The sequence below is a fragment of the Rhinolophus hipposideros genome, assembly GCF_964194185.1.
Source record: "Rhinolophus hipposideros genome assembly, chromosome: 18".
In the NCBI taxonomy this organism is placed as follows: Eukaryota; Metazoa; Chordata; class Mammalia; order Chiroptera; family Rhinolophidae; genus Rhinolophus; species Rhinolophus hipposideros.
The window spans coordinates 5871177-5898926 of record NC_138064.1 but is presented as its reverse complement, the minus strand read 5'-3'; the positions used below and the strand labels follow the sequence as shown (position 1 = coordinate 5898926).

The 27750-nt window shown below is 36.3% G+C and overlaps 1 protein-coding gene across 2 annotated transcripts in view; it reads right to left on the bottom strand.

Moving 5' to 3' along the window:
- Positions 1-27750, bottom strand: part of IMMP2L (inner mitochondrial membrane peptidase subunit 2) — a 722895-nt gene that overhangs the window by 132654 nt on the left and 562491 nt on the right. For both annotated transcript variants that reach the window (XM_081079271.1, XM_081079270.1), the window contains exon 6: positions 26313-26415. In XM_081079271.1, the coding sequence (XP_080935397.1) occupies positions 26313-26415 (103 nt within the window). The remainder of the gene's footprint in view (positions 1-26312; positions 26416-27750) is intronic.

The following is a 27750-nucleotide window of genomic DNA, read 5'->3' as shown; positions in this document are numbered from 1 at the left end:
TTGATCTTATCTATAATGGATTTTAATGGGTGTTATCATTTCAGCCTGAAATAGTAATATTAGGAATTCACGAACTACTCTACAACATGCATGATTGCTTATTTTCCCATTGTTATAATCAACATTTAGTCTGTTCTGAATTGATGAAGTAGAGATCAACATCAGTGTTTAAGATGGTCAAAATAAACAAACCAATGTCTGGGAAGCATCATGTTCCATTTTGTAGACCGGGCAAAGTAAATAAACTGTATTGGGACAAAAATATATATAAGAGGATTAAACCACCTATCTTATAAATGACACATTTTCTATTTTCCCTCATATTTCTAAGCTATCCCAGTCATTTGAATATGCTATCAGTAGAGTAATAAGTTCATAGTAAATATTACCTCCTATAGAAAGGTGTTTGAATATATAACACATTCTTGGATTTCCTAAGTTAAAAAGCAAAGCCAGTTGAAGGTAATATTTTTATTGACCAACTTTATGTTGACACACTTATAGCACTGAAAAATGTACTTCCTGGAAGCCAAAGAAGACAGTTCTTATTTCCTGAAAGTATGTCTGCCACTACTGTATAGTTAGTACAATAAAGGTATTACCAGGAGCTCAGCTTTGAGATTCACGTAACTGGATTAGTACTAGTATCATTTTCTATACAAATGGAGAACTAGAACACATCCTTTCATTGGTGCTGTAATTGTACTGACAGTTCACTAACACACAGACCAGATTGATAGCAGCTGCCTTTACACCTGCCATGGACAGTCCCAAAGTCATAATGTGCTCTCTTCCAAACATACCTTGTAAGGGAACTTCCTTCCTTTGTATTTCTCAAGCCATCTTGGAAAAAAAGAAAACCCAAGAAAACTGAAACAGAGATTAACTCAATTTCCTTGTTTGTTTAAAAAAAAAAAAAATATCAAAACAGCTTTCAGTGTTGAAAGCTCGAGTGGTCACACTTACATGGAATGAGTCCAATAACATTAAGGGATAAAAGTGAGTATAATGGATCCAAGCAACTGTGCAAAAATACCGACATCGATATTTTCTGATTATGATAAGCTTATAAATTATTTGAAGGTTTTTGGTTTGTTTGTTTATGTCAAAACCAAGAGAAAAAAGAATAAAGAATGACAAACATCGGAAGCTGACTGAGGCAGTACCATTAGTGGTGTCACTGTGGGTGAGAACAGAATCCACGCAAAGAGAAAGAGAAGACAAATGAGCTAAAATCATTTTGGCTAATTTAGCTTCCATCAAAAAGAAGAAACCAAATATATTTCTACCAGCAAAATCATTTTGGTGGTTTTCATTAAGGAGGAATGTCATTTTTGTAACAATTGAAAAGGTTTTATATACCAAAACTGTGGCAAACTTTTAGAGGTAGTTTTCTCATTCTAATTATTAAGAGCTTGAGTTTGACAACCTGAAAATACATTTCAGAAGTTCCCAAAAGCCTATGAATTAACTGTAGGCCAGAAAGAAAAAAAAAAAAATCAGAACTACACATTTCTGATTTCTCAACTAATTCTAAAGAGGTTGACCAATTGTAAGTGCATTTCTAATTTAAAAAACTAATATAATGACCACAGTAAAGTAATATAATGTGAAAATATAAGTATTTATTATAATATCCAAATGCTTATAGCAGATGCAGAGGACATGGAAAACAAAGCTATTAATTTAAATTAACATTGTTATACTACAGAAATTATAAATTATGTCCACATAATCAGCATAATTTTATTTCTAAAACATTTCACATAAAAATGCATATATATACATATATATTATATGATATGTACATTAACTTATATTTTCAAAAATTTTTATGTCTCTAGTATATCATGTATCTTCTTAAACAAATTGTGTGATGGTGTGTAAACAATAAATATTACTCATACGTATGTACATATATGTGGGGTTTTACATACCATACTTGCTGGGAGGGAAGAAAAATTTCTTTACAGAAGTAAACTTTTAAAGTGAAATTCAATGGAAAAAGAAACATTTTACATTAGAGTCTCAAAATAACTAAACCTTACTCACTGCTCCAGTGCCTATAAAAAAAACAACAACTCTGTTTTCCGAACACAATTTAATTTTGATAAATAGTCTCTTTTTCAGCAAAGAACAAGAATTCCATTTTATAAATGCACTGAACAATAATGCAAAATAAGGCAGATGCCTACTTTCTGTCACTAAAAATGTGACATATTCTTCCTAAATTGACTAATGCCATGGTTTATTCTGCATCACTGCTCTTTTGCATTAAGCAAGAAATATATGAAAGCAAGACAACATTCAGGCTGAAAAAATATATAAAGAATAGAAAAGAAAAAATTAGATTTGACCTCAGCCTTTTGAAACTGTAAAGGGAGAGAAGACCCTCCTTATGCTTCTGCTTAAAAGGAACAGGAGAAACTATTGTTCGTCACTCACTTTGGTGTGTATTACCTTTTGTGTAGTCTTCCTATTTAGCTATGTCATCTTCCCTAGTTTCCAATTAGAATGGAAGCTCTTTGAGTTCTCAACACTCACCTCATATGTGTTGACCCAACAGAATTCAAGAGAACATGATTCTCTACCCTCTGGTTTATAGGTTCAAATTACTTTGACAACTTAAAGATGCTAGAAAACCTCCCCTGCTCTTCACAGCATAGAAATTGTGATGATGTGAACTCAAATGAATGATTTTCTGAAATACATATGTCTGTAGTAAACTGTTATTTATCTATGGCATATTCGCTGTAACTAATCCTCTTTATCCGTGGACCATAAGTTTTAAAAATAAAATCTGATTGCATTCCCTACAGAGAACACTTCAGTTCCTTCTTTCAGAAGTTCTCTTGGCATGATGTGGGTTTAATTTCAGAGCATTTATTGCAGTTATCGTTTATATTTACCTGTGTGATTATTTATCAATGTCTCTGGCCCTCTATTGGCTGTAAGCTCTATGAAGGCAGGTGATACTTCTGCCTTGTCCACCTCCCAGCTTAGCATTTGGTTGATTTATATAAAGTTTCATTAAGATTTCCCCAAAAGCAGCCCAGGTCAAATGAACTTATGTGGATCAGCCCCTTCATATCCCGTATACAAACTCTCAAAAGAATATACACATGCACCCGCTTGGAGGTTTATTTTGTTCTCAAAACAGATCCTGAGACACTAGAGGGCTAAGCTAAATACCTATTTCTTAACTTCTTTTGTGTTATATCCTAAATCACCAACAGTACCCTCCTGTTTTTTTCAAAATCCAAATTTAAGTTAACAAAGTGCATAACAGATATGAAAAGGTAGGTTCCAGAAACTATGGGTGCATATGCAACCACTTAGAAAAGGCAAGCGATGGTTTTAAGAAGCCAACTTGTATTTAATTAGAAAAAGACATGAAAAGACATGCCAATTTAACTTATATCCTCTTTTGTGATACTTACTGGATGGCTGGGTTGAGTAGGTTGGCGAAAATGTCTCAAAGTCAGTGTCCTAATGACAAAATGGAAATGTGAGGGATGAATTGGGTGGACTCACAGGTGGTGAAACTCTCAGACCCAAAGAGTACTTACTGAAGAATGGATAGATATCAGCTACGACAGGAATTTTTCCTTAGCTCATTCTTTGCTGATCTTTTCATCATAACGCCCTGGAAACATATTTCTCCAATTTAAAATAACATCTAGTTGTGGGTAAAAGTGGTTTGAGGCACACATGCTTTAGAGTCCAAAACACCTGAATCTGAATCACAGCTCCTCAGATTAATAAGAGCATGACCTTGAGTGAGATTTAACTCTGGAGTTTAATTTCCTTCCATATAAAACAGAAACGAGCACAGCTACCTCGCAGATAGAAGTGACACATATTGGAGTTCCTAGTACTGTGCAGTGCATATATATATATATAATAAGCACTCAATCAATATGCTTTTTCTTACGATAACCAAAAACTATTAGAGGCTTTGATAGACATGAAGGAGTAACAGGTAAACTTCCAGGACAGTGCACAACCCCAGGTGTATTTGGAGGCTTTTGCGGGGTTATGCTGAACTCAGAACTGCTGGGAGTCAGTTCGCCATGGGTCTCTCACAAACTGTACATCTTGAGAACAGAAGTAAAGACTGCCTTTGATCCAGACTCTCTTTCAAGGATGTTTGCACAGTAAACAGCGTTGGAAGATGACAGTAACTTCTCTCGCTCTAGCACAGTAGCCTTAGAAGACAGATATAAAAGATTCAGAGTCCCTCTAAGTTCTGTGTTCTTCTCCTGTACCACAGTACACTATGTGTGCGTGCAGTTGTCACCTGGCCCTCTTCACATCACCCTGTGGAAGCTGCAGCTGAGGGAACTAGCACAAGTTTTGCTACTCTAGCTACAGGTACTATTGTGAATAATAAACTGTCCTTTTCTCTGGGCCAGGAGTCTCGAATCCTCTGCCAACATCCATGATGCCATCGCAGGCTACCTTAGCAGTAGGGTAAAATGTCAGACCCTCCATAGTTCTTGACAACAACCTCCAAATCTCAAGGGCTTATCCTAACATAGATTTATTTCTCATTTTCCTTATATTTGACGTGTCGGCTGTAGGTCAGCTAGCTCTGTTCTACATATCTTCTTCTAAGTCTAAGAGAAAGGCCCCATGTGGGACATGTCTGTTCTTGTGGCCCCGGAAAAAGAACAATGGAGAAGCCACATGATGGCTTTTAAAATGTTTGTTTGGTCACATCATACATCACTTTCACTTATGCTCCACTGTGCAAAGCAAGTCACACTGAGAAGCCTGATGTCAATGAGGTGGGAATGCACTCTTCTCACCCACATAGAAACTATTCTCATCCCACATAGAGAAAGGCAGGGTGCATAATCCTCTTACAAGGAGGGGGAGGGAATAAGGGAAACAATAACACATTCTTCCACATATAACACATACTCAGGAAACGACACCTATTTAGGACTAGTTATATTATGACATGACATAACATAACTAGTTATGTTAGGACAAAATAAACAAAAATTAAAAGATCTCCATGTTTCAAAATTGTTTCTACTTTTTTCTGTATTTTGGTTATGATAGTAAAGACTATACCCAAGTTCAATAATTATTTTCTTTTTAAACTTGAGAGTAGAAATGGGCTCAGTAAGATGGCCTACAACTTGGACTAAATGTAGTACAGTTGGTAGGCATGTGTTCAAATATGCACAGGGACATACAAACATGAAAAATATTTTGAAAAGGAGTAAAAGGAAATAAAGTTTACTAGTATCAAGAGAATAAATGTATACATCATGCAAAGTTTTGACCAAGCATCATTCAGTAAACATAACAAAAGCTCCTAGAAGGAATTTTTAGCAAGTATACTTAAACATCTCTCACGTTCCCTTTTGAAATTTTCTGTTGTTTTTCTCAAAATCACTTCCAAGAAACAGAGGGTGCATGAAGGGTTATTTATAACTTTTGCTCTGGATTATGTTCTAGACATAATTTTCCTTTAGCCATCTTTTCATCAGATAAACCCTCTGTTTGACCTCATTACCTGCTACATAGTAGACTAAGTCGGTGTGAAGTAGACATGTTTTACTTTGAGGCCAAGACACCAATCAAAAATTATCAACTTACTCTATATGCCTGACTTCAAATAAAGCCATAATTGTGGAATTCTAAGAACGATGTCAATGAGTTCTATTCTACCATAGCTTTTTACCCTTAACTATGTTCTCTTCAATTTAACAATGCCATATGTCTTGATTCATGTGCCACATTCATTCTTTTTAAAGTGGCTATGTTCCATTCACGGGATATTTTCTAAATTATCTCAATGTTTAAAGATCTATATATTTAATATCTAAGTTACCTATTATGACGCTATTTATTTAACATTGTCGGAGATATTCAATTAGTTAAGTATTCTCATGCACATTTAACGTAAGCGCTTTTATCTAAGTATTTGAAATTTATATATTTTAAAATAAATTTTAGCTATTCCCTGCATTACTTATATGAGACTGTAAGTGTCAAAACCCGCACACATCTGTGTGCACACACACACACTATTTCATTCATTGTTGGGTCTAATAAGTATTAACTGAATGACTGAAAAGACAAATTCAGACATACACTAAATCTTAACCATCCTCTCAAAGCAAAAATTAAGACTGAGACTTTTCTGAAATTTTTTCGAGAAGACATAAATATACTTCCTGTCCTTCAGCCTTTTCGCGTCTTGTCTCAACTCTCCAGTGCTATCGTCATTTCATTCTCATGAAATACATTCAATCAGCATTTACTCTGAGTTCTATTTCTTAATTATCAACAATTGTTTGAAGCTCTAGCTATGGCTGATGTATTGTTACCTTACAAATGCTATTCTCTTGAACTTCCTGCTGGAAAAATGTTAGTAACAGATGGTGGAGCTTCTTGGGATAGAAAACGAGACTTTGCATATCAATGCAAATCTGACAAGTGACTTAATCACTAAAGACATTCTCCTTCAAGAAACAATCAGCTAGGCAGCACTGATGAAGCAAGGGAAAAAGTCATCTTAGATGTAGACTTTTCTGTATTTTTCTCTTTTTGTTAATTAAGCAGGTTAACAGTTAAGGCATCTTTCCACTTAAGCTGACTGCAGTTCCATTTCTAATGAGGGAAACAAAGTAAGAATCTTATATTTAAGGCTCCAATTAATTTTTTTCAAGGAGTACGTGGGCACCGGTGAACTTAAATGCAGACTAACAATTAATACAAAGATGAATTACTTCAAAATCATCCAGGCATATCAAGGTGCCTCTAAATACTGGGAGCTATAGGAGTAAAGGGACAGAGACAGGGCAACTTATCTCTGAGAAAAGTCAATTATAGGCTTCTGTCTCCCAAAAACATTTCTATGACCTTTGGCTAATATTTTAAGGACATGATTGACATGTTTTAAAAACTGTTTCTTTCTCTCCATCGAAGCCTGGTCACAAACCCTTATCCACCAGTATCCATTATATTTGTGGTTCTGAGGCAGATTTCAGGCTCTGCCGTTACTGTACTTTGAGTAATTTCTCATTGGGGTAAGGAGGAGAAAAGAAGAAAAACAGTACCTTCAGCAAGAAGCCCAGGTGACAGAAAGGGAGATGGACATAAGCACAATGTCAGGGTCACATAAATATCTGATAATTAGTTACAAAGATGGGAGTAAGGATGACAACACAAAGGTCGTGGTTTGAGAATATGCGGATTATGAGGTAAAGGCAGAGAAAAGGAAGGCCATCTGAGCCACGGAGCAGAGGATGCAGTCTCTGCTCCTCGCGGTACAGCCCAGGCACAGGTCCCAACAGGCTGCCCCTCTGCCACCAGAGCTGTCCCCTGGGGCATTCTTCCCTCCGACAGCCCACCCTTGAGGACGTGTCATCACCCATCTTCCCCACCGTGAAATATCCCTATTCTGATCTATTCTTCCTCAAACTCTTAACTCTCCTTTCTAAAAATAGCAATCTTAAAGATCACTCCATGCTGAGAAAAACAATAGTCAAGTTACAATATATTAACCATTGAGGGATATTTACATTCTACCAAGGGTTTCTCCGGAGACACAAAGCCTTAAACCTCAAGCAATGAATCTCAGATCCAGGGCATTTCACATCCATCAGTTGGTTCTTGGGAGATGCCAGTGTTCCCTAAATCAAACCCTACACACCCAGCTGCCTGCTCTGCCATACATACCAGCCTTGGCAGGATTTCACAAAATGTTCAGAGAGCTTCAAATGAATGAAAGAACCGCAAGCTACAATTACCAGTGCCAAGCACAATGAGAAATTTGCGTAGACCAAAACATTATACGTCTGTGCACACTATTGGTTAAAGGACATTTTATTTAGATGAGATATTTTTATCCACACCCTCCTCAACTAGTAACTCATTCACATAGTAACTAATGATTACTAGGTGAGTAAATCAGTCTGCTCAGGATATATAACAAAGCACTGCAGACTCGGTGGCTGGACAATAAAAATGGATTTTCTCACAGTTCCGGAGGCTGGGAGTCGGGACCAGGGTTGCAGCAAGGTCAGGTTCTGACAGAGCTCTCTTCCTGCCTTGCAGAGGGCTGCCTTCTTGCTGTGTCCTCACATGGCAGAGAGAGAGCTCATGCCTCTTCCTCCTGTGAGGAAGGGCACAGTGGTCCCTTCATCATGGCCCCACACTCACGACCTCCTCGAAACCTAATTAACTACAACAGGCCCCATCTCCAAATAACATCCCACTGGGGTTTCCACACAGGAATTTGGGGAAGGCACAACCCAGCCACAGTGGCGAGAACATTGCGAACAAACATTTGTACAATAAAATGTATGAGCAATAAAACAGTATATGATATGTGAGATGAAAGGTGAGAAATAAGAGCACAGTTATTATTAAAAACAAAAACCTTGCTGTGTATTTTTATTTTAATAAGAAGTTTCTGTGACTTGAACTATCTATCCCTGAGTCTCTCTCCCCTTTGCCCTCATCCCTAGATTTCACTTTGGATCAAGTTGAATGGCCTTGGCTTTCCCTTGCATGTGAAAGCAACCGCCAACCCAGCTCCCTCCAGGCTTTTGTTTGAAAGCTCTTCATTTCAGTAGGCGAGCCTCAAGCGCTAACATATTTCAAAAATAAGCATGACTACACTCAAGTGCCATTCTCTGAAGCTGGTTGGTTTCTGAAATGCCTGCACTCGTTATCTTCACGTTGAGGTTTCTGAGGCTGACATTTCATCCCGGTACACACACTGCTCAGTCACAGGAGCTGTGCCCCTAGGAGTTCCCCAGTAAGTCTTCAGGGCTCCAAACAAAATTAATCAACATACAGAGCAACAAAACAGAGCAATTAACCAAAGGCAGCTGACCTTCAAAGAGACACAAATGCAAATTGAAAAGTTTCTATTTCAAGTTCTTTTTCATTTTGAATATAACATTCCTGTGAGTTAAAAAAAAAAAAAAGAAAAAGTGTAACGAACTTTAAAATTCAACAATAGAGACAAGCATGATGCATTGGATGAGCAAGACTAACTAAATCAAGTCCAGAAAAAGAACACATGGTCTATATTATTGCACCTAAGGATTGCTTGGTTTTTCTTATTCCCCCAGCCCATTTGTTCCGTTGGAAACAAAAGAGGCGTGAGATTTGTAGATTCAGTAACAACAGAAATAGTTGCTATGTTGGCTCGAGACAACGCTCTGAGCGAGTTTAACCAAAGATCAAAAGTCAATCACTCCACGTATGACAGTGGCCCAGTACGTTATGTAATTATAATTTTAATAGTCAAATATGGGCCCAGGGGTAGTGGGTTCAAATCATAGCACAGTCTTTGTACACTGTGCTCCAAACTACTTTAATCAAGGCACTCATTAAACTTTTGAGTGTTGGGATCTGCACTAGGCAGATTACTAAATTGTTACTAAGTCGTTTTCTACCTCCAGAAAATCTCTAACAGTAGAACATTTGAAGGGGCACAGGGCAGCACTACCCCATGTATAAATGCAGTCAGACAGCCCCTGTCTTTAAATGGATAATTGTGACGTGTAGAACACGCCACTGAGCACTGTATTGGATGCTTTTTACATGCACAAGTTTCCTGAATCAACTAGCCTGTCTCCAATCAATTGCTTGTTCTGGAAAATAGCCAAGTTTTAACAGTTCCTGAACCAAATGCAAAGATAAACTTCTGAAAAAAGAACAACATTTCCTGAAGGAAAAAAAAAATAAAAGAGTAAGGAAGACTCCAATTATTTTAATGTTCTTTTGGTATAGGAAGCTTCTCTAGGAAATGTAATCACTTTTTCCATTTTTACAATTTAAATAGTATCTTTCATTTTTACTTGCTCACACATGAACGGCTTAAGCGAATAACAAGTAGTGGAATTTCTGATCCCAGAGTTCAGGTAAAAGCAACTGTACGTAGAGCCATTAAAACTTCTAATAAGAAAAAAATACATATTTAATTAACACGCTGTCTCATTTCTCCCATCTGATTTCCTAAGTAAAAGTCTGATTCTGTAAATTCAAATAATTTGTAAATTATCTGAAACTAATTAAAATTTTCAATACTCCACCAAAAAAAGAAAAGGCAGAGTATGCATAAGTGTAATAAAAATGAGAATGTCTAATCCTTAGAATGAGACGTATTTGGATTTCCACTATGTCTACATAACCAACAATTAAAAAAATAAATAAATAAATTCAATATTTTTGCACAATATTATTGCACTGTTTAAATGCTATATGAGAATAGATAAAACAGATATGGGCTCCTATGCACCAGGGTTTATCAAGGCATTGCCTGACCTTTCATTAGAGGGTGTTAATTTGCCTTGAGGAATACCAGCTAAAACGCAGCTTCCCTGAACCTGTGCGAGTCCTACTAAATCAGGATCTCAAGGAGGCTGGGAAGTCTCTGTTTTTAACAAGCACCCCAGAGTCTGATGCACCCTAGACTCTGAAAAACACTGCTATGGGATTGTAATCATGGAGAACAAGGATTCTGTTTAGAGAGCTTCAGCATGGAACCAGGAGCTTTGATCCATCCTTTTTTCTACCTTCTCAGGGAGATTTTATTTACCCCCAGACTTCAGGTCGTCCCGTACTAACTTGGACTTTGCCTTCTTATCATCCCAGTGGTATCTTGATAGCACCCATATGCTGTAAGTCCTGCCACTGACTCTCTAGATAAGGGCGGTGACTTTTTGGTGTCCCCAGAGATCCCTACCACTCCCCTTTCTACGCTGCCCCTCTTCCAGGTTTCAACCAACCTGGCCCACTCACCTATTACAAAAGCCTTGCGCTGCACCGAATAGCAACCCTTTCCTTGGCCAGGTCTCTCCTGGTCTAGTTTGCTTTCACTGAATAATCTGTTTGTTTGTTTTTCTTTGAATAACTTATTTTGTTGCTACTTTAGAGCATGAGTTATTTTTAGAGCAAAGACCTGTTTAGTTGAACTTTATTTTATTTTCCCCATTATCTTTTCTATTTAAAAAATTGTTTTCAGCTTTATTGAGGTATAATTGACAAAACTGTAAGATATTTAAAGTGTATATTATGATGATTTGATATACATATACATTGTGAAAGGGTCCTCCCATTTAGTTAATTAACACCTCCACAACCTCACATATTATTTATATTCAAGCATAGTCACCATGTTTTACATTAGATTCTCAGACCTGATTCATCTTATAGCTGAAAGTTTGTACCCTTTTACCAACCTCTCCCTATTTCCCCCACATCCTAGCCCCTGGAAACTACTTTCTATGAGTTTGACATGTTTCTTTTTTTGGTAGATTCCACTTATGAGTGATACCATACTGTATTGGTCTTTCTGTCTCACTTATTTCACTTAGCAAAATGCCCTCAAGTTCCATTCCGGTTGACGCAAATGGCAGCATTACCTTCCTTCTCGTGGCTGAATAATATTCCACTGTATATATGTACCACATCTCCTTTATCTATTCACCCATTGTTACACACTTAGGTTGTTTCCATGTCTTGGTTATTGTGAATAATGCTGTGATGAACATGGGAGTGCAGATATTGCTTTGATATCCTGTTGTTATTTCCTTTGGATAAAAACCCAGATATGGGCCCGCTGGATCATCACCACATGTTTCCAAGGTGGGATACAGCTCACTCTCTCTCATCAAATGCTTCCTGGAAAGTGTATCATGCCATGAGCCCCTTTCCAATTCTCACTGGCCAGTCTCTGCAGACATTAGTTTCTCTTGTGCAAAGATGCCCTTTTTGTATATGTCACTAACAGCTTATTTCTCAACCAGGAGGCTCCTTAGAGCTTAGCCCATTCATAGAACAGAAATTCACTTATCCATTTAACACAGGTATATTAAGTGCCTATTACGAGCCAGGCAGGTCTCATAGCAGTGAACTCAAAAGACAAGGTCTCTGATCTCACAAAGCTTCATTTCTATTGGAGAAGACAAAACAACAACAAAAGTAAATATAGAAATGAAATAATAGAAGAGTTGTGAAGAAAATAACATAGCAATGATAGTGCTGGCCAAGGTATGTGTGTTCCACTACTGGATACACAGAAAAATCCCCTCTGAAGTGCGGAAATAAGGAGCCTGCTGTATCATAACCTAAGGGAAGAGAATGCAAGGAAAAGGAGCCTGCTAGTACTAAGGACCTTTGGCTGCTGAAGGAACTGAAGGAAGACCAGAGCGATGTCAGCATAGAAGACAGGAAAATGCAGGGCCACATGGCCACAAGGCCCCTGAAGAGTTCACGTAAGTCAGAGAAAACTTTTTTTTTTAATTAAATTTATTGGGGTGACAATTGTTAGTAAATTTACATAGATTTCAGGTGTACAATTCTGTATTACATCGTCTATAAATCCCATTGTGTGTTCACCACCCAGAGTCAGTTCTCCTTCCATCACCATATATTTGATCCCCTTTACCCTCATCACCCACCCCCACCCCCTTACCCTCTGGTAACCACTAAATTATTGTCTGTGTCTATGAGTTTTTGTTCAGAGAAAACTTTTTGGAGGAGATTTTAAATTCTAATAGCAACAGAAAGTCACTGAGATGTTTCATGTAGTAGAGGGACCTGGTTGCGGGGGCAGATGACCCCAGTTGCTTTCTAGATATTGGGATTTAGAAGATTAAGAAGGAAAGTCTATAGGCCAGTTAGGAAAATGGTGACGTCTGATGACGACTTGAATTAGGGAGATAGCAGTGGAGATGGAAACACCAGGTGAGTTTGGGATAAAGAATAGTGGTACAGCTAAAGGGCCTTGATGATGGGTGCAAGGGGAGTGATGAAAATGAGACACCAAGAATGCCTTCTAAGCCTTTTGGCTTGCATAACTAACCGTGTTTCCCCAAAATAAGACTAGGTCTTATACCATCTTTCCCCAAAAATAAGACCAGGTCTGATATTAATTTTTGCTCCAAAAGACATACTAGGGTGTATTTTCAGGCGATGTCTTATTTTTTCACGTACAACAATCTACATTTATTCAAATACAGTCATGTCATCTTCTTCTGGAACATCGTCATAATGTAGTAAATGTGTCCGTCTGGCTGATGATCTTAACTGGGGCTTGTTTTGGGGTAGGTCTTGTTTTTGGGGAAACATGATATGTGGATGGTGATGCCACCTATTGATGGAAAAAGTCTGAGAAAATCAGATGGGGGTGGGAAGGAAGGGAGGGGAGAGTATCGTTTGAGACATGCTATTGAACATCCAACTGTCCTAAGACCTGGGGATATAAATCTGAGCACCATGCAAGAAAAAAATCACTGAAAGACACAACACCAATTTTCTCAAGGACAGCTTTGAACAGAAATGAAATTTCAGGATAGAGCTCAGGGGTATGCCAAATTTAGAGGTCTGGTAGAGAGGCCCAGAAAAAAAAATGGCTGATTGTAGGGACTCAAAGAAGCTAAGGAAAGAAAATTCTCAAAATGTCTTAAGGAGGAGGTGGCCAACCACATCCAATACTGCTGAAAGGCTGAATAAGATAAATACATAGAAAAGCGCACTGGTTTTGGCAACATGAAAGCAACTGACAAACCCTGAGCCAGGTGGAGGAATCATCTCTTCAAAGTCTAGGCATTTACCTAGCTGAGCTGCAAAAGAAAATTGGGGAAGAAAGGTAGAAGGGTGAGAAGGAAAAAAGAAGTCAATGAGAAGAATATCTTACTACAGCTTCAGAGGTCTAGTACATTTTAATCTTAAACTACAGTGAGACATACATGTCATACAAGAATGACTTAGAATAGAATGTTTTAAAAGAGAAACGTAAAGTGCTATCTGACACACTAAGTCGATCTAAATTTGGATCTTGGAATTTATCGGCATGGGATAACCAAATCATTGGTCCAAATTCAGGACACATAAGGAGATTTTTAAGAAGACTTACAATTAATCATGTAACAAGAATTGCCAACCAAAGTCTACTCATAATACACAGGTCCTATGTAAGTTACTCCAAGGAGTACGCACTGCTCCTCCCTCTCTCCAGAGCAAAACTACCAAAAACCTGAAGAGGAAAACCGATCTCCCATTTGTTAAGAAGCCCAAATTATTTAAATTCCACTGAATTTGAATTTGCATAGGTTGCAGGCAGACAGCAGAATCTCAAAGCCACACAAAATAACCACACTTAGTCTTAAAACAGAATATATAATCTTTTCTGGCACTGCTCCCTCACTGAAACCACAGAACTCAATGCTAGTTTTGGGTGAGTCATGCTGTAAAAGTTCCAGTTGACTTATCCACAGAGAGATGGCAGCACATGAAACAGAGCCCACGTAAACTTTGGAGAGAAATAGCCTCCCTGTCTTCACCTTTCTGCTTGGCTCTGATTTCTGATAACATTACAGCAAGCCTAGGGCTCCCTGCCAGGGCTCAGAAAGCTGAGCAAGTTGCAAGAGTGAAGAAGGGCTCTTTCATACTCAAATAATCCTGAAATGGATTCTTCAAATTACTTCCCAAGATAAGTGTTTCTCAAAGATGGTCCTTTTGCCCCATTCACCTGGTCACTGGTGCCGTCAAAAAAACACACAAACAAACAAAAACCAAAGCCCCACTTCACACTTTCATCCACCCAAATCTTTGAGGGGTGGGTACAGGCATCTGTATTTTTAATAAACTACCCAAGGCTTTCCGAGGCACAGTAACCCCTGAGAACCTGGGTTCTAATTTCTCTACTGTGAATTACCGCTGCTGATTTTTGGAGGTTTAGGTTTTTTCAGCTTTTGTTTCTTCATTCTTCAACTCATTTTACACAACACTGCCAGATAACTGCTCCTAAATTGCTGTTCTAATCGTTTTTCTACTATGCTCAAAGCCTTCTGGGTGCTTCATGGACTGAGGGTTATGTCCAGACTTATTTGTGTGACGTCCAAGGTCCGTAATCCTGGCTTCAGACATTCCCCTTTCTGTAGTTGAATTTCTACACCCCCCCAAATTGTTCAAATACCATGCATGTGCTAAACACTTTTATTATATGATAGTGTGGTCTAGCCTTTTGTCTGCCCAGCGCCCTGTAGAAGGCAGGAACAACAACCCCTTTTTCTAGGTTGGCATCAACATAAAAAGGTCCCCATTGAGCTACCACAATCTTTCTGTAACTCTGCCCCCTGGCCAGGTTAGGTGGACTAGCGCTAGATATTGGATCCAAACACAGCTACCACAGTGCACCCCCCACTGAGAATGATTGATTGTTACAGGATGGGCACCTGACTCAAGTTAACTCTTTCTTTTCTAGATCTTGCTCCACTGGTTCAGGATTGGCACATGACCCAAACTGACCCTCTGGATCGAGTCAGAGTCAGATCATTCGTCTCCTCTGGCTCAAACTGTGATATGTAACACTGGGAAGGTCCCGTGGCCATGGGCTTCCTGACAGCTCCAGGACGACCTGGGGTGCAGGAGACAGGCCTCCGGTGGGGGTGAGGCTGGAAGGCACTCCTTTAGCTCACAGCTCAAAGCAGTAACTTCAGGGACAAGTGAGGGGACTTTGTGCTACTTTGGGGGAGCCACCACTGCACAAATAATTCCTCTGCCTGCTAGCTGATTTCTGTTGTTTCACTATTTTTTATTTTTATGGTGATGCTGAGTAGAAGAGAAAGGTTCATGGTACATTTATAAAATGTTGAAAGTAACATTTGCAAGAGATGATATAAATCTCTCGCTCTGTCTCTCTGTCTCTCTCTCTCTCTGTCTCTCTCTCTCTCTCTCTCTCTCTCTCTCTGGAAAGTTATCATATTTCCCCCTTTGGGGGAGGGGTAGAGGAAAATAATATTGAGAGCAGGAGAGATATAGTCTCCTAAGGTAGAAGAAGGGGCTATTACTTGGGGGTAAACAAAATCAGAGGCTGAGGACACAATGTACGATGAGCTTTGAAGACACTATAATTTATTCTAGGTCCAGTTTGCTTTCAATTGAGCAGGAAGAAAATATAGAGTATATCTTTCATGCATCTGTAAATGACTCTGCTTTGCATGATTCATGATGTTTTTGGTTGGTTTATTTTTAAACCAGACTGAAGTTATAGAAAAGCACATTTGAACAGAGTAATCAAGGAATCACGGTACTAGTCCCCATGGCCACGCCGGAGCCTTTCAGGAATTAGAAATAGGGAATATAACAAATAATGTTATAAAAGAAGGCACTGTCCTGACTGTAAAGGATCGTGATATATCAATTATATATGATCATGATAAATCAATTAGTGTAACGTCCTTATACACAGGCATATCCTATCTAAACCCTCTGCATAAAAGAACATTTTATTCATACTTTTTTAAACCAATAACTAAATTTCCTTTGGTGAAACAAAGAAAAGGCATTGTGGATAATGACCTCCAAAAGAATGAGGAGTGAGACTGTTAAGGGTGAAGATAGGGTGGAAAAGCATATAATATAATTAATTTCACATTAATATAATATTGTGATATGAAATATCACAATATTATAGAGAGATTTTCCTTCAATCAAATAATAGTTTCCTTAAAAGGAAAAAGACTTCAGCTAAAGTAGGGTAGGCCCCCCCCCAATGAAAATAGAGAAGTATTATGTGCCTATAATAAAATCAAATCAAAGGACCTACTCTGGAAAATGTATTTAAGAGCTTATAAGCTTTTGTGACTCAACAGGATAATAATATCTGAAAAGATAGAGCAGTTTAACCAGCAATGTCCATCTGGGCAAAAAAAGGTTATTTAAATACCACGCACTTTGATGAATGACCTTTCAAATGGCCTTACCCATTTTGTAGTGTTAGTTTTCAGTCAGTTTGGTGTGATGCCTTAAATCTGAAAACAAAAACCCAGTGAAACCACGCCTTCAGATCGAAAGAATTCACTCATTTCATGGCATGACTATCCCCTATTCTGAACATTAATTTTCTTCAATTGAAAGACTGAGCAAATACCTACAGTTTTTTGTTCGTTTGTTTTTGTTTTTCACTCTTCGTTTTGTTTTTTAATGTCAGAAGATGCACATAATTAAGTGTGTTGTAAAAGACTCTGGACCAGATATTTCAAGATTAGAATTTTCCCTTGACCAGAGTCTACATAATTCCATAGGGACTTATAGAAATGACATCATTTATAATCTTATTAGGTGTATTTTTTTTTTTTAAGTGAAACTTAATTTCTACGAACAACCTAAATAAAACTATGGCTCATTGGAGAGGAATGTCTCATTTGTCTACAGCTTCCCAGCATATATCAGGCAGATAAAGTTGAAAACCATTGTAGGGAATAGGCAAAAACATGTCAAAACAAGGGAGCTTTAAGTAGTTTCAAAAATGGTTTGGTTAAAGCTTTCAACTATAAGTACGATCACTGGTGGTATAGGTAAAACTTTAACCAAATGTAGTTTTTAGTCTAAAGTAGATTCTAGGCCCGATATTCCATTCTCTTCAAGTAACCTATAGGCAATCTAATCTTTCACTCATAATTTCCCCAAATCAGTTTTGCTGACATGCCTCTTTTTATTACCCTCCTGTCCAAAAATGTAAAATGGCTTTTCAGTACCTCTTAAATTGGTATGTATGTAGTTCAGGACATAAAATTAATGAAGCATAATACAGACTCTTTACCTGAACAACTATATGAAAAAGGAACTCAACTTGTAAATAGATTTTTTATAAAAATATATAAAAAGATTTTGTTTTTTAAATACTTAATAATTTAGTTTTATTTATATAACCTTGATACAATTTTTATGTTTATTAGTAGGCATTTTATTTTGCCTTTAAATTTTATTTTTTATTTTTTTTAAATTTATTGGGGTGACAATTGTTAGTAAAATTACATAGCCTTTAGATTTTAAAAGGTACTTTTGATATTTTGCAAAAAATTGACTTTGCAATTTTTTTACATTGACTTTTTGTTTGCATTTTGATAAACGCATATTTGAATTTTCTATATGAAAATAAAATTAAATATTATTTTAATCCTTTACATAATTAGTATAAATCAAATGCAAATTATGTGAAAATATTATACCAGCATAGTGATTTTACAGAAATGGAGGCCAGAAAATTTTATGAACATATAGTAATTTATGAATTATATGGGTTTTCATTACGTTACTCTTACAAACATCATAGACCTTTCAGCAGAATATTAAGAGACTTGGTGATAATAATTAAATTCAGTCATTTTTGATAAGTTTACTGGTTTTAGCCATACGAAGGTATATTTATCATGTTAAAAAAACGTTTCATTTAACAATTTGTTAATTAATTTATAGCCATTAAATATTTAGACAAGTGTTATGTAGACCTCCATGCCTTAGGCCCCACAAATGCCATAACGCGCAGCTGCTGATCCCAAGTTTTAACATTTTTGTTTATGTAGTTATTAAAAATATCATATAGTTTAGACATAAAGGTACGAAGCATAACACAGACGGTGCCAAAAAAATGTATACACATTTTAAGATAGGAAAAAACTTGATTAAAATTGTAATACTAAATATATACCGATAACAAAAGATGAATACAAGTCACGTTTGACTCCTGAAATTACAAGAGGTGCTCAAAGTGGTTCCCATCAGTGGCCAAACACTTCTGATTACGGCGAACTAATGCTTGAGCACAGATAACATCTCTTCAAATGTGGATACATTTTTTTGGTTCCCCCGGTATAATGAACACCTCTAGATGTACCGCCCTCCTTGAGATATGAAACACCAGTACGTCGTGTCCCTGTTCACATGTCCCCAATGACATTCATTCCCTTCCCTTCTGGAAATAATCACTATCCTGAAGTTTTGACTGCTATTTTGAACGGCAAATCCCATAAAAGTAGATTTTTCTATTTGCTCATTAGCCTAATTATGCTTGATTATTATATATGATAGCTCTCATGCTACTATAAACTTGAACTGTCTTTAATACTCTGTAGAGTCTTCCTGGGTTTTCTAAGTAGACAATAATGAGAGAGAGAGAGAGAGAGAGAGAGAGAGAGAGAGAGAGAGAGAGAGAGAGAGAGAGAAAGAGAGAGAGAAGAAAGAGAGAAACCAACAGTTTGGAATCTTTCTTTTTAATCACTACATCTCTTATTTCCCTTCCTTGCCTTAACCTGCACTAGCAATGACCTTTTTTTTAGCACAATACTGAATAAAATTAGTAAAAGTTGACTTTTTTCTCTTGTTTCTGATTTAAAAGGGAAGGCTTCTAACATTTCTTCCTTAAGCGTGAAAGGTGCTGCAGGCTAATGCTATTGTTTTGAGAAGTGGAATGATGTGATCAGAGTTCTTTTCAGGAGACATTCCCAGTGACAGGAGGTGGGTGGGAGCAGAATTATCCAGGAGTCATATTACAGGAATACTGCTGTTTGTGCTTGCGGTGAGGTCTGTGGTGCCCCATGCACAGAAGACACTCATAGCTCTGAGTCTCACCACTGTAATAAAGAATTGCGTTTGCACTTGCTTGATTCACTGAGTTAGACACATTTTAATATACCACAAACTCTTATGGGTCTTACTAAGGATAATATCAAAAACTGTGGTTATTGTGACTCACTGTGGGCCCCATGTATGGCTCCATTACACAGAAAAAAATCACCAAAGTCACTGACAGTCAAACTGAACTTTGAATTCTCTTGAAAATCATTTCAGTAAAGATAATCAATAAGATACTGGCACAAAGCAAAGTCATTTTTAAGATTACCCAATAAGCTTTAGGAAAATTAAAATTTTTCCAAAGAAAGTTATCTCCCAGAAGCTTAGTCAAAAGACAAAGTCATTTGCATAGTTTGATGTTTGTATAATAAGAAACGTAAAGAGTGATTACCCAGCAAATATTTTAGAAATAGATATCCATTTAAATGAAGCGATTCAACCTCAAATCTTGAATCACAGTATATTCAACGGCAGGTTTTTCCTGCTGGTATTATCTAGACGAGGCAATAGCCATTTTTTCTCCTCTTCTGGGCCCCTCATACATTCCATTTTATTTTTCTATGCAGATACCAGTTTTGTAGTCACCAATACGCCTTACAAATAATAAGATGAGGGTTTCAATCTCACTTTTAAAAAATTCCTAAGATCTTATAAAACTGCTAAATTAATAACAATGTATATATTTCTCTAAATGTTGGCTCCTGACCCACTGTCAGTGAATATATATTTCTAAAAACTGAACATGCTTCATTCTGTAACTAAAGGGCCCAAACGAGCAGTATTTGCCATAGTGTTGAAGTCTAATGACACTTCTGCTGACATTTCTATGAAATGAAAATGAAATCATGTGCAAAATGATTTCTACACTAGCAGAACAATTAAGACAGAAGACAAAATTTGATTTGGTAGAAATGGAAGCAGATATTATCTCTGTTCTCAGGGTAGGGGTCGGGGGATACTATTATTTACTTCACCACTATTTCTAGTTGGCATGACCTTTCCATGCTTTCTTTTTAAAATCATATGTATTTTAATGTCCTAACTGTACAGTAATGCATTCAACTGAAAGCAATGACAATCTTCAGTGACTTCTTGTTTCTGTTGGAAGCATGGCCATCTCTCTGTTTTAAATATCATTCCAAATAATTTTTTCTTTCTTTTTTTAGAATTACCTATCTCTAGTTATACAGATATTATAATGACATTTCTTTGAATTGGCTTTGGCCTTTCATGAAATGCTTGCCGTTGTCTACACTAGCCAAATGAAAATTATACCTAAATAAACTTGGTGAGGTTGCTAGTTTCCAGCACCATTTAAGCGAACTGTGAGAAACAATTGGAAAACACCAAGATAAGATTTTACGATTTTACAAACCACGGGAGGGTTGTTACCATTATTTTCCTACAAAAATATTGATATTTTAATTCCTAACAAAATGTGTTAATGAACAAAAGTATGTCTTACAAGAAAACAAAAAATATACATAACCAATTGAAGTCTAAGCATCATTTTTCAAAGTATGAATAGAACACTATTTGGATCCTGTCAACACAGTCTAATGACCTTTTTCTTTATTTGAAAATGGCTGATTTTAAATAAAAGTTACTCTAGCTGCTCGAGAAAATTTACACAAGGAAAATGCTACACTTCAACAACAAATAAAATGAAATGTCAACTCATTCCCCCAAGTCCACAAGATTATCCTGTATTGTATAAGCAGAGTGTTTTCAGTGTAGCTGAGACCTATTAACCACTCTACGCATAAACCACCTCATTCACAAAACATGCAGTATCTAGAGTGTTTAATGCAATATGAGATTTCACCAAACAGTTATTATTTTCACCGATTTCAGAATATCTGTCTTACCAAATCCTCATAGGAGAGTTCATAGTTTTTATCTTATGGGTTTTTAGTACACAGATGTCTACTCCTTGAAGAGGCTGTCATCCCCTCACTTGGAGAACTTCTTACAGGTGTTGTAACCGCCTGCTGTCTCCTGCTCACCCATCCTTCCTCCCAGGTAGGAGCTATACTTCCACCGTACCTAGTGACCCGCTCATTTGCTCTTTCTAGGCATCAGGGCATCTCTTGATGATAGTGACAGCGGCAAAAGATTGGGAAGAATCACAGGTTAATGTGCACAATTTGAATCTCTGCCCTCATAATCTCTGAATCTATGAAACATCTCCCAAAACTCCATCCCAATTCCTCCCTTTGTCGTGTGGTCTCAAAACCATCAAAACTTCCTTTTCCTTTCTCTTTCTTTTAGCCACTTGCATCTCCAAGAATCTTGTTTTGAAACTCCAGTTAATCACATACCATATTTCTTTTTTACCAAAAACACATAAAGTAGGGCCAAATTTAAGAACAGACATGACTAGATAGTAAACCTCCTAAAATGTTCATTTCCCACGTGTATTACCTAATTCAATAACCTCTCTAATTAACATAATCCTTACCTGTCCTGACCCATTCCACCCATCAGAATCCAAACCAGAATCAATCTGGAAAAATAGTAAATGCTAAAAAACATCTTGAAGACATAAATGAAAGGCTTCCATGACATGAAAACATGAACTTTATTTTTCCTCTCCTTTACTTTCTCACTACATTTTTAAAAATGAGAAACATTTTGAACTTTTTAAGTTCAAAAGGAATACTGTGGAATTTTAACCTTCATTTCAATGTTTTCTTATATATCATTACTTTCAGATGATCAAATATTTTAATTATAAATAATATTTCTAAGTCACTTAATCTAAAACTATCATCTCCTATTAGGCACTTATCCTTCAAGAAAACATTCTAGGGGGTTAATATTTCAGTTAATTAGGCATCCATAAAATAAATGATTAGATCTTTCCCAATTGACTTGGAACTAAAAAGAATGCATATTTAGTATAACTTGAATTTCCATTCTCAGTCAGAGGCAAAATACCACACATAGTTTTTGCATACAGATTGTTCAGTTCTGTTTCATGGTTCCTGCACACAAATTGTTCACGAGGTGACACTATGATCGTAAACCTAAGACTCAAAATACTTCTATTCATCTTGGAAAGGTTATTTTTGCCTTGAAATGTTTGAAGCAAAAGCTCCCTCTCCCCACCCCCACTAATGTCCTTTGGTCAGTGAAATTAAAATATATTATTTTAGGTACTAAATTAACTAGGATTTCTATGATAACATCTATTCCTTACAATAAATCGGTATACCACAAACTGTGAAAGTATCTTAGTGGCTCATGGCTTAAAGCTAGATAAAAATGATAGAAAAAAACTTCAAAGACAGAAAATGTACAAGCTAAATGGAGGCCATAAAAAGAGGCACATTTCTGTTTTTACCAAAAGGAACGAATATCTGTGAGAACATTTTAACTATAAGTACTGAAATGAATATTTATAATAAATGGAAAAAAGAACCGTGACATGCATTTTTAACTGAAGAGTCTGCTAATTTAAAATAGTTAAAAATTACTGTTTGCAAATCCACAGCTATGTATGTACACATACAAATACAAAATTTGCTTTTTATGTGCTTTCAATTTAAAGCCAGCAGGAAATTCATCAGTATATATTGTAATTAGTTATTTTTGGGTGCTGGCAAAGAACGACAGCATAGCTACAACAGAAAATGTATTAATGTTATCTACATGGAAGAGGGGATAACAAAGGGAAAGATGTGAATTTCTTTTACAGAGAAAAAGAATTAGTAAGAGGAGTGCTTATCAAATATCCTAAGAAATTATAAAGCTACACATCAGCATCATCAGATATCTTTAATATGTAATCCAGGAAAATCAAGTACTAATAGGCCCTGAGAAACATTTCTAGACAATTATCATAATTTTAATGGAAACTTACAAAAGATATGTCTCACACTGAAAATCTAAGCTAACGTTATGAAGTAGTGAATTCATATTATGAGAAGATAGGACACATTCTATCATTGTGCGATGAAGATATATTCAAGAGGTTTAGAACTGAGATACCCCATGAAGATATATGGGTAATTGAAACATTTCCCATGCAGTCTCACACACACACACACACACACAAACATTCATTTCATCAATTGTATATTTAAGATGGATTCAGAGAAGAGAAAACTCTTCCTTTTACACACAAGGAAGTATTGAGTGATTGACGAGATCCAGAAGCAAGATTATCTGATTTTCTCTTTTATTGTAATATATCATCTATGTTCGTAAGAGAGTCGACTACTTTCTCCACAACGGCATGAAGACAAGTTAAGAGACAGGTGTCAGAACTCGCTCTGTTGCATTATAGTCTATTACTAAACTTAATATTGCTATTTTAAATTCATATTCCATTATTCATATTTCAGTCATAAAACTATTTACTTCCCTCTAGAGCTTATATATAGCGGCAATAATCCAAATGAGAAAAGCAAATTCAAATATTAAGAAATGAATAGGAAATAATAAACTAAACTGAAAAAAAAAAACAAAACACAGAATGAGACATTCTTTTTCTTATTTTCCTTCAGATTGCAACTAAGTCTAGTTCAGTATAGAAAGTCAGCTCCATTATGATTACCAGTAGGTAACAATTTAAAATAAACTGGGTAGATTCCATGATGAAGTGTAATTACGACACAAAGAATTAAAGCATGTTAAGTGTACTTGGATACACTGCCAATGTTACTTGGGAGGAAAATGAAAGGTAAAGGCTTCAATCAATAGCCACAAAGTCAAGATAAGCATCCTAGCGACAACCCTGCCTGCCTTTACATAGTCTGTTTACATCCAGGGAAAGTACATTCCCTACTTTCAAGGGAAGAAATGAATCAACCATCTAAAAAGCCTAAGGTTATTGATAAACCAATGAAAAAAATATGTCGACTGAAAATTATTGGGAAAACACAATAATTTTTGTCTTTGTGCAATTTAAAATTTAAGGTTATTTTAGTTTTTACGAATTATAAAACTGTAGTTTTTATTCTTTAGAATTATAAACTTTAAAATAATTATCAAATTATTCAGATAACCATTTGTTAATCAAAACACACACACACAACTAGTTAAGTGAATGGAAATCGACGGCTTTGTCCAACCCACGGACCAAAAATCACTCTAAATATATATAACCATTAAAAAAGGAAGGAAAGAATTACTAAATTTCAAAGTGGCCTTGTGTCTCCAGCTCATATTACTGGTTCAAGTTATAATGCACAAGAAGATTTCATTTAAATACATGATGTCAACCAAATGGCATTAAAATGCTACACACAATATACATTTGTCAATGGTTTGCATACTGTAGTTTCTTACTGTAATAAATACAATGAGATTGTCCTTCACATGGTTCCCACCGTTTCATCTTTCTGAGATGTAAGTGACAGGATATTTCCATACCTGATACATTTTCACAGGTAAACTCATAGTTCAATGGTTCCAAATGCTACTGTGAAATATACAGCAGGAAAGGGAGCCCTGGGGAGCCATGCAATGGACTTGATACCCTGAGGCTTATGTGCAAAAAACTCAGTCCTCTCCTCTCCCAAATAAGGAAGCACGTGGAAAGAAACTCACTAAGAATATTAATTATAGAAATAATATCACTTTGGCTCTAATTTATTAATAAAGCGAAAGCAAACCAATCTCTAATTTCAGTACTTATTATGAGCAACTAATTATTTGTCACACACCCCACAACTGACAACAAAACGTTTTCTAACACTTCATTCAGACTTTCTATCCTAACCACTTAAAACCCAAACTAAAGTTAACTAATATTTTAATGTGGACTTGGCCAAACACATGATACATCAAATAGATTTAATCTTAATGGGAGACAAATAGAACTACTTTCAGGTGATTTACTTGCACTTTTAAGTTGCTGCTAACTTCGTTTGTTACAATGACGCCTACTGATGATAAGTGGTCTACAATATTCCCAATCTCTTCATCCCCTCTTTGGTGTACCCTACAAAGATTAAATTGTATGTTTGTTATAATTACTATTCCAAAGCAAGAAAGACCTCAGAGATATTCTATTATTATCGTTGCAACTACAAAAGAGAAGCAGGAGTTCTCGCCTACTTTTCTTCCACTTATCTATAATCCCATCTCTCTTATTGCACTTTTAGCCAAAGGAGACTCAAAGTGGCTGCCCCCCAGTAACAATAATGGGGTTCCCCATGATAGGTAAAGGAAATGTTCCATAGAGACCACCAATGTTAAGTTTTAGAAAAAACAATATGAATACATTTTTTGTTTGCAAATATATCTGAAGATGTTCAATATTAGCTTTAGGAAAATATAACAGGTGAAGATCCAAGTTCTTAAACAGACATAGATAACTAGAAATCGGGTGCAATTTCCATTAACTAAAAGATTCTTTGCTTTGTATAATGATATATTGCAGGGGTTCATAGATACAGAATTTCTATATGCATTAAAAATGAAAAACTATAAAGTATCAGTTTAGTCACATATTTTATGTAATATAAAGATGGCATAGGAATATCTGCATTTCTGCTATAAATTAAATGCTGCAAAAATGTTACTTACCAATATGATTTCCACGATATTTGCATTTGTAACGAACAATGTAGAAAATTGATGGCTGTAAGTTTTTTACCCATTACCTCTGTTCAACACTAACTGAAACCATAAGGGACAAAGCATTTCAGTGGGGAAAAAAAATAGACCTTTCCATTGGGATCAGCCAGTCAGCTGAAAGCATCATTCCATACTTTACTGAGGTGCCTGAGTTCTTCTCTACGAAACACACACACACAAACCTTGCTTCACAGGAAATTTTCAAACATAAACTGTTCTGCTATAAAGTTGACGGTAAATCTTGGCTGGATTACTTGAGCAAACAATCTGACACACCTGTGCGCCTACCTTTGCAATCCAATGACATCAGCAACAAGGTGACTTACCGGTCCAAAAGAATTACTGTCAAAACTGTGCCCGTGATGATCGCCTTCAACCCAGATATGGCCGCGGGGTACTTTCACGTAGCGGTTCTTATGTCCCATGGTTCTGGAAAGAAATGGCATACCCAATGGGATGAGAACAGAAAAGAGAGCACATAGCTCAGCGACAAAATTAGGAAGGGCAAAAATGCTGTTATAAGGATACAAAAGGTTATTATGGGTTAACCACAAGGCTACGCCATAACTACGTTTTTAAACGGATAGCTTCCGTAAAGCTATCCACACTAATTTCTCATTTGTTTGTTTTCTGTAGGTAAATGCTGGGCTTCAATGAAACGCATTAGCACCAAGTATCATTTTTGACTACTTAATTTAATTCACAATATCCTAAATATGCTTTTCTTTAAAATGAAATTCAGTAAGTGCTAACAAAATACATAATATTTTCCCCCCTAACATTTGCTTTTAAGTCAATATTCAACTCTTGGTCAGCTGCAATCTTCATTTTTTAGTCAAAGAAACTTCTCAAATCACCTGACATCATTTCTCATGATCTCTTAATAATCTAAAATTCATGATAATAAGAGAGAAAAAAACCTGGATGATCTCTTGTTAAACATAAACTATCAATGTCAGTTGAAAATTTTTGCTAAGCACTATTTAATTTCAATAAATTATTTATTTCAATAAATTTATTTATTTCAATAAATTATTATTGAAAATGAGAAAAGTGCTGATATTTCTTTATTTATTTTTTGTTTGGATGATCCAAACAGAAAATCCGTATCTGTCAATGATGTATTTAGGTCCTCTACTATAATTGTGTTTTGGTCAATTTCTCCCATTAGTTCTGTTAGTAGTTGCTTGGTAAATATCAGCCATACATTTATGGACATAATTGACATTTACAGAGAATGGCTATTATCAACAAGACAAATAGTAATAAGTGTTGGAGAGGCTGTGGAGAAAAAGGAACCCTCATACACTGTTGGTGGGAAAGCAGATCGGAGTAGCCACTGTGGAAGGCAGTGTGGAGGTTCCTCAAAAAATTAAGAATAGAATTACCATATGACCCAGCAATCCCTCTCCTGGGTATCTACTCAAAAAAATCTGAAAACATTTATCATTGCAGCTTTATTTACAGTGGCCAAGACATGGAAAAAAACAAAGTGTCCTTTGATAGATGAATGGATAAAGAAGTTGTGGTATATATACACAATGGAATACTGTTCAGCGGTAAGAAAAGATGATATAGGAACATTTGTGACACCATGGATGGATCTTGAGAGTATAATGCTAAGCGAAATAAGTCAGACAGAAAAAGTTGAGAATCATATGATTTCACTGATATGTGGTATATAAAACTGAAAGGAAAACATTGAACAAGACAAACAAAGGAAGAAACAAAAACTCATAAACACAGACAACAGTTTAATGGTTA